Source organism: Hyperolius riggenbachi, chromosome 1 (assembly GCF_040937935.1).
Source record: "Hyperolius riggenbachi isolate aHypRig1 chromosome 1, aHypRig1.pri, whole genome shotgun sequence".
NCBI classification, from domain to species: Eukaryota; Metazoa; Chordata; class Amphibia; order Anura; family Hyperoliidae; genus Hyperolius; species Hyperolius riggenbachi.
In genome coordinates this window covers 469,828,230-469,843,383 of record NC_090646.1, presented here as the reverse complement: position 1 = coordinate 469,843,383, position 15,154 = coordinate 469,828,230, and the positions used below count along the sequence as shown (strand labels likewise).

General features: G+C 47.2%; 1 protein-coding gene across 1 annotated transcript in view; it reads left to right on the top strand.

Moving 5' to 3' along the window:
• The window catches only part of ASCC2 (activating signal cointegrator 1 complex subunit 2), a 54,543-nt gene that overhangs the window by 36,557 nt on the left and 2,832 nt on the right, over positions 1–15,154 (top strand). The window contains exons 13-17 of the mRNA XM_068240415.1: positions 75–283; positions 1,144–1,263; positions 12,103–12,300; positions 12,860–12,956; positions 13,924–14,003. Coding sequence (XP_068096516.1) covers positions 75–283; positions 1,144–1,263; positions 12,103–12,300; positions 12,860–12,956; positions 13,924–14,003 — 704 coding nt within the window. The remainder of the gene's footprint in view (positions 1–74; positions 284–1,143; positions 1,264–12,102; positions 12,301–12,859; positions 12,957–13,923; positions 14,004–15,154) is intronic.

Genomic DNA, 15,154 nt, shown 5'->3' with positions numbered 1-15,154 from the left:
TTATTTTTAAGAAACTTTAAAAGAACAATATGCATTGTCTTTACTTTTGTTCCTTTTCTCCCATGTTGTGTCAGTGTGCTGGAGCCACAGCAGGTCCGTTTCTAAGTGGGGTGGAGCAGGATTCTCTAGTATCACAGGTAAAGGATCTGCTTCCTGATCTGGGAGAGGGTTTCATCTTAAAGTGCCTTGAAGAATATGGTCACAATCCTGAAATTGTCATCAACCACTTACTAGAAGACAGCCTATCACCAGCATTGCTGGGACTGGATCGTACCATGCCCAAGTAAGTGGAAACACTGATACCTACAGTATGTATGCAAAACCTGAGGTTATTCTACCAGTCACTAAGGCCCCGTTCACACTTGCGTTTTGGCAAGTAAACGGACCGGATCCTGATCGGATCCTGACCTGATCCTGATCAGAACCGTACGGTTCCGATACGGATCTGGTCCGTTTGTATCAGGCATGCATCAGGCTGCCATCCGGATCCGTGGGCAAAAAATAGCGAAATTTAAAAAAAAAAATGTTGGGGTCAGCAGAAGGTGCACCTGGTGCACCTGTAGAATCAGGTTCCTCCGCTGTAGGCCTCACCTCCACCTCCGACATTCTGCCAAACAGCTCCAGCACGTCTGTCACTGCTGCTCCACTCCAGACATGCTTGGCCCATGTGTCCCCATCCGAAATGGCCGCTTGGATACGCATAGGAAGTGGGGTAGAACGTCAGGTTTTTGTAGGCAGTGTGTTCTGTGCCTCCCGTTCCCTATTGGTTTATGTGTTCCTGATGGTGCTGTCAGGCTCAGGTCCGGGTGCGTGGGCCGGAGAGCCGGACCCAAAAAATAGCGCATGTTGGAAAAGAGTCCGGATCCGATCCGGCTCCGTACTGTACGGAACGGACACGTGTGAACGTCCGCATAGCCTTTACATTGCTATGCGGAACGTACGTTCCGTTTGTACAGTATATGGTCCGGATCAGATCCGGAAAATCCGGATAGCGAACGCTAATGTGAACCGGGCCTTAGGGTACAGGGCGGAAAATGTTTACAGTTTGCTAAGCTATAAAAGTGATTGATTATTGGTTAGTTTTGCTGTATATTTTGCCCTTTACATGTTTTAACATTGCAGTAAGTATCTTATTGTTTTTAGGCAGGAGAAGGTGAATTCATGTCCCCTTGTCTCTTCACGGTCAAATGTGTTTGCAGATGACGAATTTGATGTTTTCAGTAGAGATGTTGTGGACAAATCAAAGATCTGGAAGGGACGGAGGTGAGAAGAGGTTTCTTAAATCCTGCTTGCTATATTACTCATAAATAATCGTAATAATAAGGTAGCCATACATCTAGCAATTCTGATTCAACCGACAAAGCGATCAACTCTATTAAGGGATCAACTTCAGTATGGCTGATCAGAAGTCAATCCGATAGTGGCCTACATACTACAAGCGATATCCTATATGATTCAACTTTACTAATTTATCTGATCAATAAAACTGCAAAAAGAAAAGGGATTCCACTACACCAATGGCTGGGTGAAAAAAAAGTCTCCATTTGTCACATCAGTGGATACACAGTGTTAAAAAACCTCACGCGTATCGGAGCTCATGGCTCCTTAATCATAGCTTACAAACTGTTACTAAGCATTGGTTTAAATAGTATGGCCACACCTCACAGGAAGTGAGGCGTGGCCGCCAACCTTAAAGCAACATATACAAATATTTCAATATAAAATGGCAAAGGCCTGTATATAAAGTTAATAAAACCAAAATACACATAGTACATTAACAATGTCAAGTAATCCCAGTAGCACAAGATAGAAATACAATAATACTATAGATGAAAGGTGTCATATTTGTCAGTAACCTCACCAAAAAGGTAGATGGATATGGCAGAATGATACATTGTCAAAACTAGTCTGTCTAAAAGCCCGTATCATAGGTTAGGCTAATGTCCATTCTGGAATTTAAACCCATAGGAATCTGTGTGGCCAATCTCCAAATCCAGAAGGCCTCTCTTTTTCTCAAGAGTCTATATGTGTCGCCACCTCTAATAGAGCGTGTGGCCCTCTCCACCCCCTGAAACACAAATCCCTTCATATCTCCCTCGTGTACATGTAAAAAAATGTTTGGACACACCGGAGACCTGAGAAACGTAAGCTTCATTTCTCAGGCATCTGGAAGGACCGTTGTAGTGTTCAGAGATGCATTGGCGCAAAGGTCGCGTAGTACATCCTACATACTGCAATCTGCAAAGGGTGCAGCCAATGAGATAAACCACATTATAAGTATTACAATTAATGTAGTGTTTAATTTGACTCATGACTCATGCTATGAGAAGGAAAAACTTGCTGATATTAAAGTTCAAATCACAGAGACCAAGAGGGAGCTGCAGAAGTTCTCCTTCCTCGATCTGTTCGATGATTTGAACAACAAAATGAAAGAAATCATCACAAAATTAGAAAATATTATCATGAATACAAAACGCACCAAGTTTCTTTGGGACTCGGGATTACAAAAGCAACGTGGTATATGAGTGGGGCAGGTGGGAGACCCTGCATTGATCACCCAAATTGATTTTACGTAAGCCTAGGCCCAACCACAACAAACAAGTTAGCTTCAGTCGGTCTTCGCTGGCACCCCAAAAACGGGGGGGCGTACCAGCGTGGACAGGCAGGCAAAAGCACCGAACCCTTTAGCACAGGTTCCTTACTATCAAAAACAAAAGAAAAAACATCGGAAACACAAAAACAAAAAAGGAAACTCAGAAGGAGGGCGGGTAGGAAGCACAAGAAATTAGGTGTCTCCAATGTCATTAACCTCTCTAGGGTTCCGTTGTCTGATGTTCAGTTCTCTACTTTCCAGGGGCCTCTCTTTTTCTCCATCCTGTCATTTCGATGTTTTCAACACTATGTTAGATGTTAACAGATTTGTTCACAATCTCATGGTGAAAAAGCATTTTCTTGAGATAGAGGAGTCTGTTGTCCCAGAGAGGGATTTGGGGTCACTATGAAGCATTATGTAATGGAGAGTGAGATAGAATTCCACCATGATGTGAGAGGTATACAGAAAATGGTTCTAATTTATTCCTGCTAAAGGTGTTTCTACAAGACAGTGGAATGTGTTGTGCGTTGTTTTACGCTTCAGGTTAGATTTAAAGGACTTCTGATGCAAAATCACTTTTTTTTTTTTACTTATTTATTTATTTTTTATACTCCCCTGAGGCTCCTTCCTGACCCTCACCGTGTCACCGCTGGCCGACCGTAATGATGGCGACCAGTGATGGGGTTGGCTCTTCTGCAACTGCGTTCCTCCATGTCCACAACATCTGGCACATACTGCGCCTGTGCAGTACTTGTGCAGGAGCAGAAGAGCTGATCCCCTCCAGCGGATTGCCATCGTTATGGGCGGCCAGCGGGGACACAGAAGAGGACCCGGGCTGCAGCCAGGGGCTGGAAGAAGCTCCAGGTGAGTAAAAAATAGATTAGCTATTTTGCATCGGAAGTCCTTTAAAGGATACCACAACTGACATGTGGCATAATGAGATAGACATGGGTATGTACAGTGCCTAGCACACAAATAACTATGTTGTGTTCCTTTTTTTCTTTCTCTGCCTGAAAGAGGTAAATATCAGGTATGTAAGTGGCTGACTCAGTCCTGACTCAGACAGGAAGTGACTACAGTGTAATCCTCACTGATAAGAATTTCCCCCTTTTTTATCTCTTTCTTGCTCTCAGAAGCCATTTTCTTCTAGGAAAGTGTATTATAGTTGGAATTTCTTATCAGTGAAGGTCACACTGTAGTCACTTCCTGTCTGAGTCAGGACCGAGTCAGCCACTTACATACCTGATATTTACCTCTTTCAGGCAGAGAAAGAAAAAAAGGAACACAGCATAGTTATTGGTGTGCTACGCACTGTACATACCCATGTCTATCTCATTATGCCACATGTCAGTTGTGGTATCCTTTAAGTAACTTTAGAAACTGATAGAGTTCTAGACCAGATAATAATTTGTCATAATACGTAATGGTGTGCATTTTTTTTCCTCATTACTGGGGATGATCAATGAAATGCAAATATTTCAGATTTTATGCAAATTTATGTACATTTTTATGTAAATATATGTAGCTTGAAAATTGACCAGACCAGTCCCACCCATGTTTAAATTGATTGGTTAATGTTCATGCGGCATATATTTGCATATAAATTAACATAAATTTGCATAAAATTTATTTGAACAGTTAGAGCAAATCCAAAACACATTGCTCCAAGAGAACTTCACTCTTTATTTTGCATCGAGGAAGGACAGACAAAAATGTCTGACACATTTCAGACAGCAGTGTGTCTTTAGGCATAGCCAATTTCTGCAAATTAATGTGTTTGGTGGACTGCAAGTACATGTGGTTTTGCATAGGGCAGGGGCGTCGCTAGCCCTGTTTTAGGGGGGCACGTGCCCCCAATCTTTCCTGGGGTGCCACGGATCTCCCGGCCGCCGCTGCCCCCTCTGTCAGCGGCTCCCTCCAGCCGCCGCCGCCGCCGCGTCTCAGACCTCAGGATCAGGCGGCGAGCCGGCGACCAATCGTGCGGGCGCTAGGACCCAGCGCCCGCACTGATATGCGGAAGTGACATCACTTCCGCATATCGAGCGGGTGCGTCCAGCGCCCGCTCGTACATCTGGTCGGGTCGCCGCTGATCCTGAGGTCTGCTGAGAGGTAGGGGGGGGGGAGCGGCGGCGGCTAGAGAGGGGGCCTCCCTGTCACTCACTCACTCCCTAAAGGGGCTCCCTGTCACTCACTCACTCCCTAAAGGGGCTCCCTGTCACTCACTCACTCCCTAAAGGGGCTCCCTGTCACTCACTCACTCCCTAAAGGGGCTCCCTGTCACTCACTCACTCCCTAAAGGGGCTCCCTGTCACTCACTCACTCCCTAAAGGGGCTCCCTGTCACTCACTCACTCCCTAAAGGGGCTCCCTGTCACTCACTCACTCCCTAAAGGGGCTCCCTGTCACTCACTCACTCCCTAAAGGGGCTCCCTGTCACTCACTCACTCCCTAAAGGGGCTCCCTGGCACTCACTCACTCCCTAAAGGGGCTCCCCTGGCACTCACTCACTCCCTAAAGGGGCTCCCCTGGCACTCACTCACTCCCTAAAGGGGCTCCCCTGGCACTCACTCACTCCCTAAAGGGGCTCCCCTGGCACTCACTCACTCCCTAAAGGGGCTCCCCTGGCACTCACTCACTCCCTAAAGGGGCTCCCCTGGCACTCACTCACTCCCTAAAGGGGCTCCCCTGGCACTCACTCACTCCCTAAAGGGGCTCCCCTGGCACTCACTCACTCCCTAAAGGGGCTCCCCTGGCACTCACTCACTCCCTAAAGGGGCTCCCCTGGCACTCACTCACTCCCTAAAGGGGCTCCCCTGGCACTCACTCACTCCCTAAAGGGGCTCCCCTGGCACTCACTCACTCCCTAAAGGGGCTCCCCTGGCACGCACCCACTCCCTAAAGCGGCTCCCTGGCACGCACCCACTCCCTAAAGGGGCTCCCTGGCACGCACCCACTACCTAAAGGGGCTCCCTGTCACTCACTCACTCCCTAAAGGGACTCCCTGGCACTCACTCACTCCCTAAAGGGGCTCCCCTGGCACTCACTCACTCCCTAAAGGGGCTCCCCTGGCACTCACTCACTCCCTAAAGGGGCTCCCCTGGCACTCACTCACTCCCTAAAGGGGCTCCCCTGGCACTCACTCACTCCCTAAAGGGGCTCCCCTGGCACTCACTCACTCCCTAAAGGGGCTCCCCTGGCACTCACTCCCTAAAGGGGCTCCCCTGGCACTCACTCACTCCCTAAAGGGGCTCCCTGGCACGCACCCACTCCCTAAAGGGGCTCCCTGGCACGCACTCACTCCCTAAAGGGGCTCCCTGTCACTCACTCACTCCCTAAAGGGACTCCCTGGCACTCACTCACTCCCTAAAGGGGCTCCCCTGGCACTCACTCACTCCCTAAAGGGGCTCCCTGGCACTCACTCACTCCCTAAAGGGGCTCCCCTGGCACTCACTCACTCCCTAAAGGGGCTCCCCTGGCACTCACTCACTCCCTAAAGGGGCTCCCCTGGCACTCACTCACTCCCTAAAGGGGCTCCCCTGGCACGCACCCACTCCCTAAAGGGGCTCCCTGGCACGCACCCACTCCCTAAAGGGGCTCCCTGGCACGCACCCACTCCCTAAAGGGGCTCCCTGGCACGCACCCACTCCCTAAAGGGGCTCCCTGGCACGCACCCACTCCCTAAAGGGGCTCCCTGGCACGCACCCACTCCCTAAAGGGGCTCCCTGGCACGCACCCACTCACTAAAGGGGCTCCCTGGCACGCACTCACTCACTAAAGGGGCTCCCTGGCACGCACTCACTCACTAAAGGGGCTCCCTGGCACGCACTCACTCACTAAAGGGGCTCCCTGGCACGCACTCACTCACTAAAGGGGCTCCCTGGCACGCACTCACTCCCTAAAGGGGCTCCCTGTCACTCACTCACTCCCTAAAGGGGCTCCCTGGCACTCACTCCCTAAAGGGGCTCCCCTGGCACTCACTCACTCCCTAAAGGGGCTCCCCTGGCACTCACTCACTCCCTAAAGGGGCTCCCCTGGCACTCACTCACTCCCTAAAGGGACTCCCTGGCACTCACTCACTCACTCCCTAAAGGGGCTCCCCTGGCACTCACTCACTCCCTAAAGGGGCTCCCTGGCACTCACTCACTCCCTAAAGGGGCTCCCCTGGCACTCACTCACTCCCTAAAGGGGCTCCCCTGGCACTCACTCACTCCCTAAAGGGGCTCCCCTGGCACTCACTCACTCCCTAAAGGGGCTCCCCTGGCACGCACCCACTCCCTAAAGGGGCTCCCTGGCACGCACCCACTCCCTAAAGGGGCTCCCTGGCACGCACCCACTCCCTAAAGGGGCTCCCTGGCACGCACCCACTCCCTAAAGGGGCTCCCTGGCACGCACTCACTAAAGGGGCTCCCTGGCACGCACTCACTCACTAAAGGGGCTCCCTGGCACGCACTCACTCACTAAAGGGGCTCCCTGGCACGCACTCACTCACTAAAGGGGCTCCCTGGCACGCACTCACTCCCTAAAGGGGCTCCCTGTCACTCACTCACTCCCTAAAGGGGCTCCCTGGCACTCACTCACTCCCTAAAGGGGCTCCCCTGGCACTCACTCACTCCCTAAAGGGGCTCCCCTGGCACTCACTCACTCCCTAAAGGGGCTCCCCTGGCACTCACTCACTCCCTAAAGGGGCTCCCCTGGCACTCACTCACTCCCTAAAGGGGCTCCCCTGGCACTCACTCACTCCCTAAAGGGGCTCCCCTGGCACTCACTCACTCCCTAAAGGGGCTCCCCTGGCACTCACTCACTCCCTAAAGGGGCTCCCCTGGCACTCACTCACTCCCTAAAGGGGCTCCCCTGGCACTCACTCACTCAATAAAGGGGCTCCCCTGGCACTCACTCACTCCCTAAAGGGGCTCCCCTGGCACTCACTCACTCCCTAAAGGGGCTCCCCTGGCACTCACTCACTCCCTAAAGGGGCTCCCCTGGCACTCACTCACTCCCTAAAGGGGCTCCCCTGGCACTCACTCACTCCCTAAAGGGGCTCCCCTGGCACTCACTCACTCCCTAAAGGGCTCCCCTGGCACTCACTCACTCCCTAAAGGGGCTCCCCTGGCACGCACCCACTCCCTAAAGGGGCTCCCTGTCACTCACTCACTCCCTAAAGGGGCTCCCTGTCACTCACTCACTCCCTAAAGGGACTCCCTGGCACTCACTCACTCCCTAAAGGGGCTCCCCTGGCACTCACTCACTCCCTAAAGGGGCTCCCTGTCACTCACTCACTGCCTAAAGGGGCTCCCTGTCACTCACTCACTGCCTAAAGGGGCTCCCTGTCACTCACTCACTGCCTAAAGGGGCTTCCTGTCACTCACTCACTGCCTAAAGGGGCTTCCTGTCACTCACTCACTGCCTAAAGGGGCTCCCTGGCACTCACTCACTGCCTAAAGGGGCTTCCTGGCACTCACTCACTGCCTAAAGGGGCTTCCTGGCACTCACTCACTGCCTAAAGGGGCTTCCTGGCACTCACTCACTGCCTAAAGGGGCTCCCTGGCACTCACTCACTACCTAAAGGTGCTCCCTGTCACTCACTATCGGGGTCCCTGTCACTCACTACCTAACTGGAGGCGCCTGTCACTCACTAGCTAACCTGGGGGTCCCTGTCACTCACTACCTAACTTGGGGGGGCTACCATATTAAGGGGGCATTCTGCCTATTTATGTGAAATGCTGTCTATTTATGTGCCTCATGACTGCTGAATGTGTCTTGTTGGAAGCCTTATGATTTGTTGGGGGCCTCATGATTGCTGAATTTGTCTTGTTGGGGGCCTCATGATTGCTGAATTTGTCTTGTTGGGGGCCTCATGATTGCTGAATTTGTCTTGTTGGGGGCCTCATGATTTGTTGGAGGCCTCATGATTGCTGAATTTGTCTTGTTGGGGGCCTCCTGATTTGTTGGGGGCCTCATGATTGCTGAATATGTTTTGTTGGGGGTCACATGACTATGGGAAAAGCTGAATCCTTATCATATGAGACAATAGCATTAAACCTACTTTTTTAGCGTTTTAAAACAGAAAATAAAACTGGGAGGTTCTAAAAAATTGAATACATTTTTCAGGAGTAGGATGGATGAAATTGTTTATCTTCACAGTTTATTTTCAACTTGGATTTTCCATAATGTTCATGTATGAGTTAAAACGTTTGTACAGTATTTAGTTTAAATTGCTGTTGCCACTTTGCGATAGATACCGGTAAGTGACTTTTGGGTTGCAGTTTGGGCACTCGGCCTCCAAAAGGTTCGCCACCACTGTCCTAATCTGATGTCCCACCATTGCTAGGTTCATGTAAATTTGTCTCCACCCGTTACCACACCTATATTCTGGTCCATGGCCCACCCATTTTTTGGTGCGGCGCGATAAGCACGCCACACAACGTGATCGTCATATTTTTAAGCACGCTAGCTGCAGTGTGCTGAATTCTGCTGCCTACAGTATGTACAGTATACGCTGTTCTCTAATGCTTGCACTGTGTGCTGATTTACCTCCAGTGTGTACAGTGTATTACTCTGTGCCTTTATTGATTGTAAACCAGCTGTATTGTATGCTGATCCCTGCTACTTTCAGTATGTACAGTATTAGCTGTAAAGCCTGGTACACACATACAATTTTGATTAGCCAATTTTAGCTCTGTTCATAAAATTCATTGTCTGTTGGCCCACTTACTGCACGGGGGTGGGAAATTGGGGGTCAGTGATTGACCAATCAAAATTGTATGTGCGTATACATCTTTGATCTATGCCTATACTGATTGTAAATGATCGAAATAAAGGACAGGGGGCTCCGTCCAATATTTCGATGGGCAGGCCCGTTATCCGTAGCTTACACCGCTGCTAAGTTCATGTACATTTGGCCCCACCCATGGCCACGCCCACTCACCGCATGGCCACGCCCATTTTTTGCCGCGGCGCACCTCCCCTCCTGGTGCCCACAGGTGCCACTGATCTCCAGGGACCCTAGAAACGCCCCTGGCATAGGGAATACATTTTAGCTTTCCCAGTAAATGGTTACTTAGGCATCGTTGTGTGGAAATGCATGCAGTAAAATTCAGATGACTCTGCACCTCTGAAAAGAAACTGAAAATACGTAGAATTTAAAAAAAAAATATTTTTTTTTTTGATGCATTTTTATGTGAACTAGCAGTTTTATCAAATACCTTTGTCAGAGCCGGGACAAGGTCCTCCAGCACCCAAGGCTGAGACACCAAAGTGCGCCCCTCCATCCCTGCCACCCCAGCCGCCACATACTGATTGCTATTAGACTAAGAGGCGCTACAGGGCCCACAACCTCCCAACACCTTAATCTCTAGTTTTCTGGCTTGCAGTCACTGCTATGTATCCCCTTTTCTTATTTCTTTCTGCTTCAAACACAATTAGGAATGACAGCTGAATGAATTCTGCGCCCCCTCCTACACTGCGCCCTGAGGCTGGAGCCTCTCCAGCCTATGCCTCGGCCCGACCCTACCCTTTTGCGCAACTGCAGTCCCAGTCAGTTCATGCACTAATTCCTGGCTCAGGTTTTCTGCTTCTAACCTTAGATGGTGGGTAGTATTATCACAATAATAATTTCTTAGCAACCATTTGGACAGTTGCATTAGGAAGTAGTTTGTGTCAGCTGACAGACTCTGTCATTTAGCAGCACCTCTGTGTCTGAACCGTAGAAATCGCTACCTAAAACTCCAAATCTTGCTATACGTCAGGCACTTACAGTGGGGTGAAAAACTATTTGCCCCCTTCCTGATTTCTTATTCTTTTGCATGTTTGTCACACTTAAATGTTTCTGCTCATCAAAAACCGTTAACCATTAGTTAAAGATAACATAATTGAACACAAAATGCAGTTTTAAATGATGGTTTTTATTATTTAGTGAGAAAAAAAACCTCAAAACCTACATGGCCCTGTGTGAAAAAGAAATTGCCCCCTGAACCTAATAACTGGTTGGACCACCCTTAGCAGCAATAACTGCAATCAAGCGTTTGCGATCATTTGCAACAAGTCTTTTACAGCGCTCTGGAGGAATTTTGGCCCACTCATCTTTGCAGAATTGTTGTAATTCAGCTTTATTTGAGGGTTTTCTAGCATGAACTGCCTTTTTAAGGTCATGCCACAACATGTCAATAGGATTCAGGTCAGGGCTTTGACTAGGCCACTCCAAAGTCTTCATTTTGTATTTCTTCAGCCATTCAGAGGTGGATTGGCTGGTGTGTTTTGTGTCATTGTCCTGCTGCAGCACCCAAGATCGCTTCAGCTTGAGTTGACGAACAGATGGCCGGACATTCTCCTTCAGGATTTTTTGGTAGACAGTAGAATTCATGGTTCCATCGATCACAGCAAGCCTTCCAGGTCCTGAAGCAGCAAAACAACCCCAGACCATCACACTACCACCACCATATTTTACTGTTGGTATGATGTTCTTTTGCTGAAATGCTGTGTTACTTCTACGACAGATTTAACAGGACACGCACCTTCCAAAAAGTTCAACTTTTGTCTCGACAGTCCACAAGGTATTTTCCCACAAGTCTTGGCAATCATTGAGATGTTTTTTTAGCAAAATTGAGACGAGCCTTAATGTTCTTTTTGCTTAAAAGTGGTTTGCGCCTTGGATATCTGCCATGCAGGCCGTTTTTGCCCAGTCTCTTTCTTATGGTGGAGTTGTAAACATAGACCTTAATTGAGGCAAGTGAGGCCTGCAGTTCTTTAGATGTTGTCCTGGGGTCTTTTGTGGCCTCTCGGATGAGTTTTCTCTGCACTCTTGGGGTAATTTTGGTCGGCCAGCCACTCCTGGGAAGGTTCACTGTTCCATGTGTTTGCCATTTGTGGATAATGGCTCTCACTGTAGTTCGCTGGAGTCCCAAAGCTTTAGAAATGGCTTTATAACCTTTACCAGAATGATAGATCTCAATTACAGTACTTTTGTTCTCATTTGTTCCTAAATTTCTTTGAATCTTGGCATGATGTCTAGCTTTTGAGGTGCTTTTGGTCTACTTCTCTGTGTCAGATATCTCCTATTTAAGTGATTTCTTGATTGAAACAGGTGCGGCAGTAATCAGGCCTGGGGGTGACTACAGAAATTGAACTCAGGCGTGATAAACCACAGTTAAGTTATTTTTTAACAAGGGGGGCAATCACTTTTTCACACAGGGCCATGTAGGTTTTGAGTTTTTTTTCCTCACTAAATAATAAAAACCATCATTTAAAACTGCATTTTGTGTTCAATTATGTTATCTTTGACTAATAGTTAACGGTTTTTGATGAGCAGAAACATTTAAGTGTGACAAACATGCAAAAGAATAAGAAATCAAGAAGGAGGCAAATAGTTTTTCACACCACTGTACATGTGTATATATATTGAAAATGTGTATGTTTTATAGAGAGTTGTACTGTAGAATCTAACATCAATCTGCACAGCACGCTGCATGTATGAGGTTCGTACAACTCAAAGCTTAAATGTTGTTGTTTCTGCAGAAAACCAGAAAGCGCAGCAGAGATACTAGCAGACAAAAGTGTAATAACAGCGCAAAAGGAGCGCTATACCCAGTATAGTATAGTCTCTGAAGAACTTGCAGCAGATGCAGATTACGATGATGAGTATGATGACACATATGATGGAAATCAAATTGGAGCAAATGATGCAGATTCTGATGATGAGCTGATCAGTCGCAGGTAAGCAAATTCTTTTAATCCCTTTACTGTGATGCTTTGTGACATTGCTGCCTAATCACTTTGGGGCGAAGTTATTAAAAGAGAAATGGAATGACATGTAGTGGCATTTCACTGTGTTAATTGTGAATATATCGTGTAAGGTGCACAGGAGAGGGGACAAAACCAATATGGTTTCTGCACGATTGGCTGTGTGATGTGAATACAGTGAATTGTCGTGGCACTTTGCTGCAGATCTGCTGCAGTGACTCGCCTCTTTAGTGTGCCCATAGGCATTCAATGTAATTATTTGAACGCATTCCCCTGATACTGACTTTCCAATTTTCTTCTCTTCCAGAAATGAAAAGCAAGTACTCCAGCATACCTTTTTTCCTTTAATTTTCTTCTTTCATGCATAATTAATTCATTTTGTCCGGAACAGCCCCAGAAACCTTCCGGTTTCCTCTAACAGAAACTGATCCAATATGACATTCTTTTACATGGTTACATGCTAATTATTAGTAACCTCTAATGTTTTCTGTCATCTGGAAAGTATCGCATTCATGTGTTCTTCCTTTTAAAGGCCCTTCACCATTCCTCAAGTGCTGCGTTTCAGAGTGCGAGAGGAAGAGAATGAAGATGAGGTAGAAGAGGAGGCTGAACAGCAAACTGGTCCAAAGGTACCAAAAACGCGTTCAGTGTTTTTACATGATTTCCATTGTTTTGTTGTCATGCTTCAACAGTTCTTCGCTTATAGGCTGTGACATATGTGTGTGTCATGATAGCCTCATGAGTTGCCTGTTCTCAGCTGTTTACATGCTTAATACAGTTGTAATGGGATGGTTTCTATAATAAAGTATGGCATTATGTAAGGAGAGAGTCCAGCGCATCCTACAACAGGTCGCATCTGAAAAGACTCATATATGCAGCAACTCTAATAGGCTAACTTCAGACATTGCATTCAAAACAGATACAAATCATATGTGTAAACTTAACATGCTAGCACAGCTAGCCTGGTAGTTACATTATATAGTAAAGAAAAAAAGGAGGGGGGCTGCGCTTCCCAAAAACATTGGACAAGCTGCATTTGAATGGCTAATCGCTATATAATGTAACTACCAGTCTAACTGCTCCCAGCCTGTATTCCGCTGTTTGCATGTTAAGTTTATGCATATGATTTGCATCTGTTTTGAATGTAATGTTTGTAGTTAGCCTATTAGAGGTGTAAGTTATTTCCGAGGCGACCTGTTGTTTTTTAAAATTAGAGTCTCTTCCCAGGGGGATAACCTCACCGGGGTGGAAGAGTTCAGTACATGATATTTTGCATGCAAGCTCTTATGGAAGTGAATATCCTCCATGGTGTAAATAAATGCAGCATTTGTTTGGATGCAAGGTGTGCATTTAGCCTGTTAGAGTTGGTGCATGCCTGAGCGATTAACCATTCAAATGCTGCATGTGCAATGTTTTTGGGAAGCGCGGCCCCCTTTCTTTTTGTATGGCAGTATGTGTCACAGACATTTTAGGTTGATATGGGGGATCACTGCGGTGTTTTACAACCTGAGAAGTATTGGGAGCCGCTGACATACATGGACGGTTTTTATTCATCATTGCTGCGCAGGCACCTCACCAGTTCTCTTCTCTCAACAGCCTGATCACTTTGTTCAGGACCCAGCAGTGCTAAGGGAACGAGCAGAGGCTAGAAGAGCAAATTACTTTGCAAGAAAGGGGTGAGTATTGCACTGGTTTCATCTCTTTCTGTTTTTTTTTCCCACCTTATCTGCAAACTAGTTTTGTAATCTGCAGTTTTCCTTCCTTATAATTGTGTGAGAATTTTACATGCGTATGTACAATGTGTTTTTCACTTGTTGCTACCTCATTGTGTCCACCCACTAGACACATTTGAACTATCTTAAGTGACCATTAAAGAACACCTTAAAAAAATGTTTTGCTTACCTGTAGCTTCTACCACCCCACTGCAGATGTCCTGTCCTAAGTCGTTCCTCAAGGATCTTCCTGTCCTCTGCCGTGGGTCATTTTCTCAGATTTTCGTCCCGCTCACCCTGCTGGGAGAAAAGTTTGTACCACACGTGCACAGGATGCTCCCAGCGGCACAGGTGCAGTTTTTTCGTCTAGTTAGACGAAAAAAGTGACCCGCAGCGGGGGACAGGAGGATCCTTGAGGACCAGCTTGGGACAGGACGTCTGCAGGGGGCCAGTAGAAGCCCCAGGTAAGTGAAACTTTTTTTTTTTTTTTAAACAGCTTAAATAACCCCTTTTAAGTGAGAGGGACATGAAAGCTGCCATATTTATTTCCTTTTAAACAATATCAGTTGCCTGGCAGCCCTGCTTGTCTCTTTGGCTGCAGCAGTGTCTGAATCACACACCTGAAACAAGCATGCAGCCAATCCAGTCACATTTCAGTCAGAAACATGTGATCTGCCTGCTTGTCCAGGGTCTATGGCTAAAGGTAATAGAGGCAGAAAATCAGCTTGGGCAGCCAGGCACTTTGTATTATTTAACCACTTCACTACTGAGGGGTTTTTCCCCTTCTGTACCAGAGCAATTTTTACCTTGCAGCGCTCCTTCCATTCATTCGCCTATAACTTTATTACTACTTATCACAATGAAACAATCTATTTCTTGTTTTTTTTCCGCCACCAAATAGGCTTTCTTTGGATGGCACATTTTGCCAAGAATTATTTTATTCTAAATGCATTTTAGTGGCAAAAAAAACCAATTGAAAAAATTCCTTATTTCTCAGTTTTGAGCCACTATTTTTTAAACGAATACATGCTACTGTAATTAAAATCCACTCATTTTATTTGCTCATTTGTCCCAGTTATTAAAACATTTAAAATTTTTCCCTAGTACACTGTATG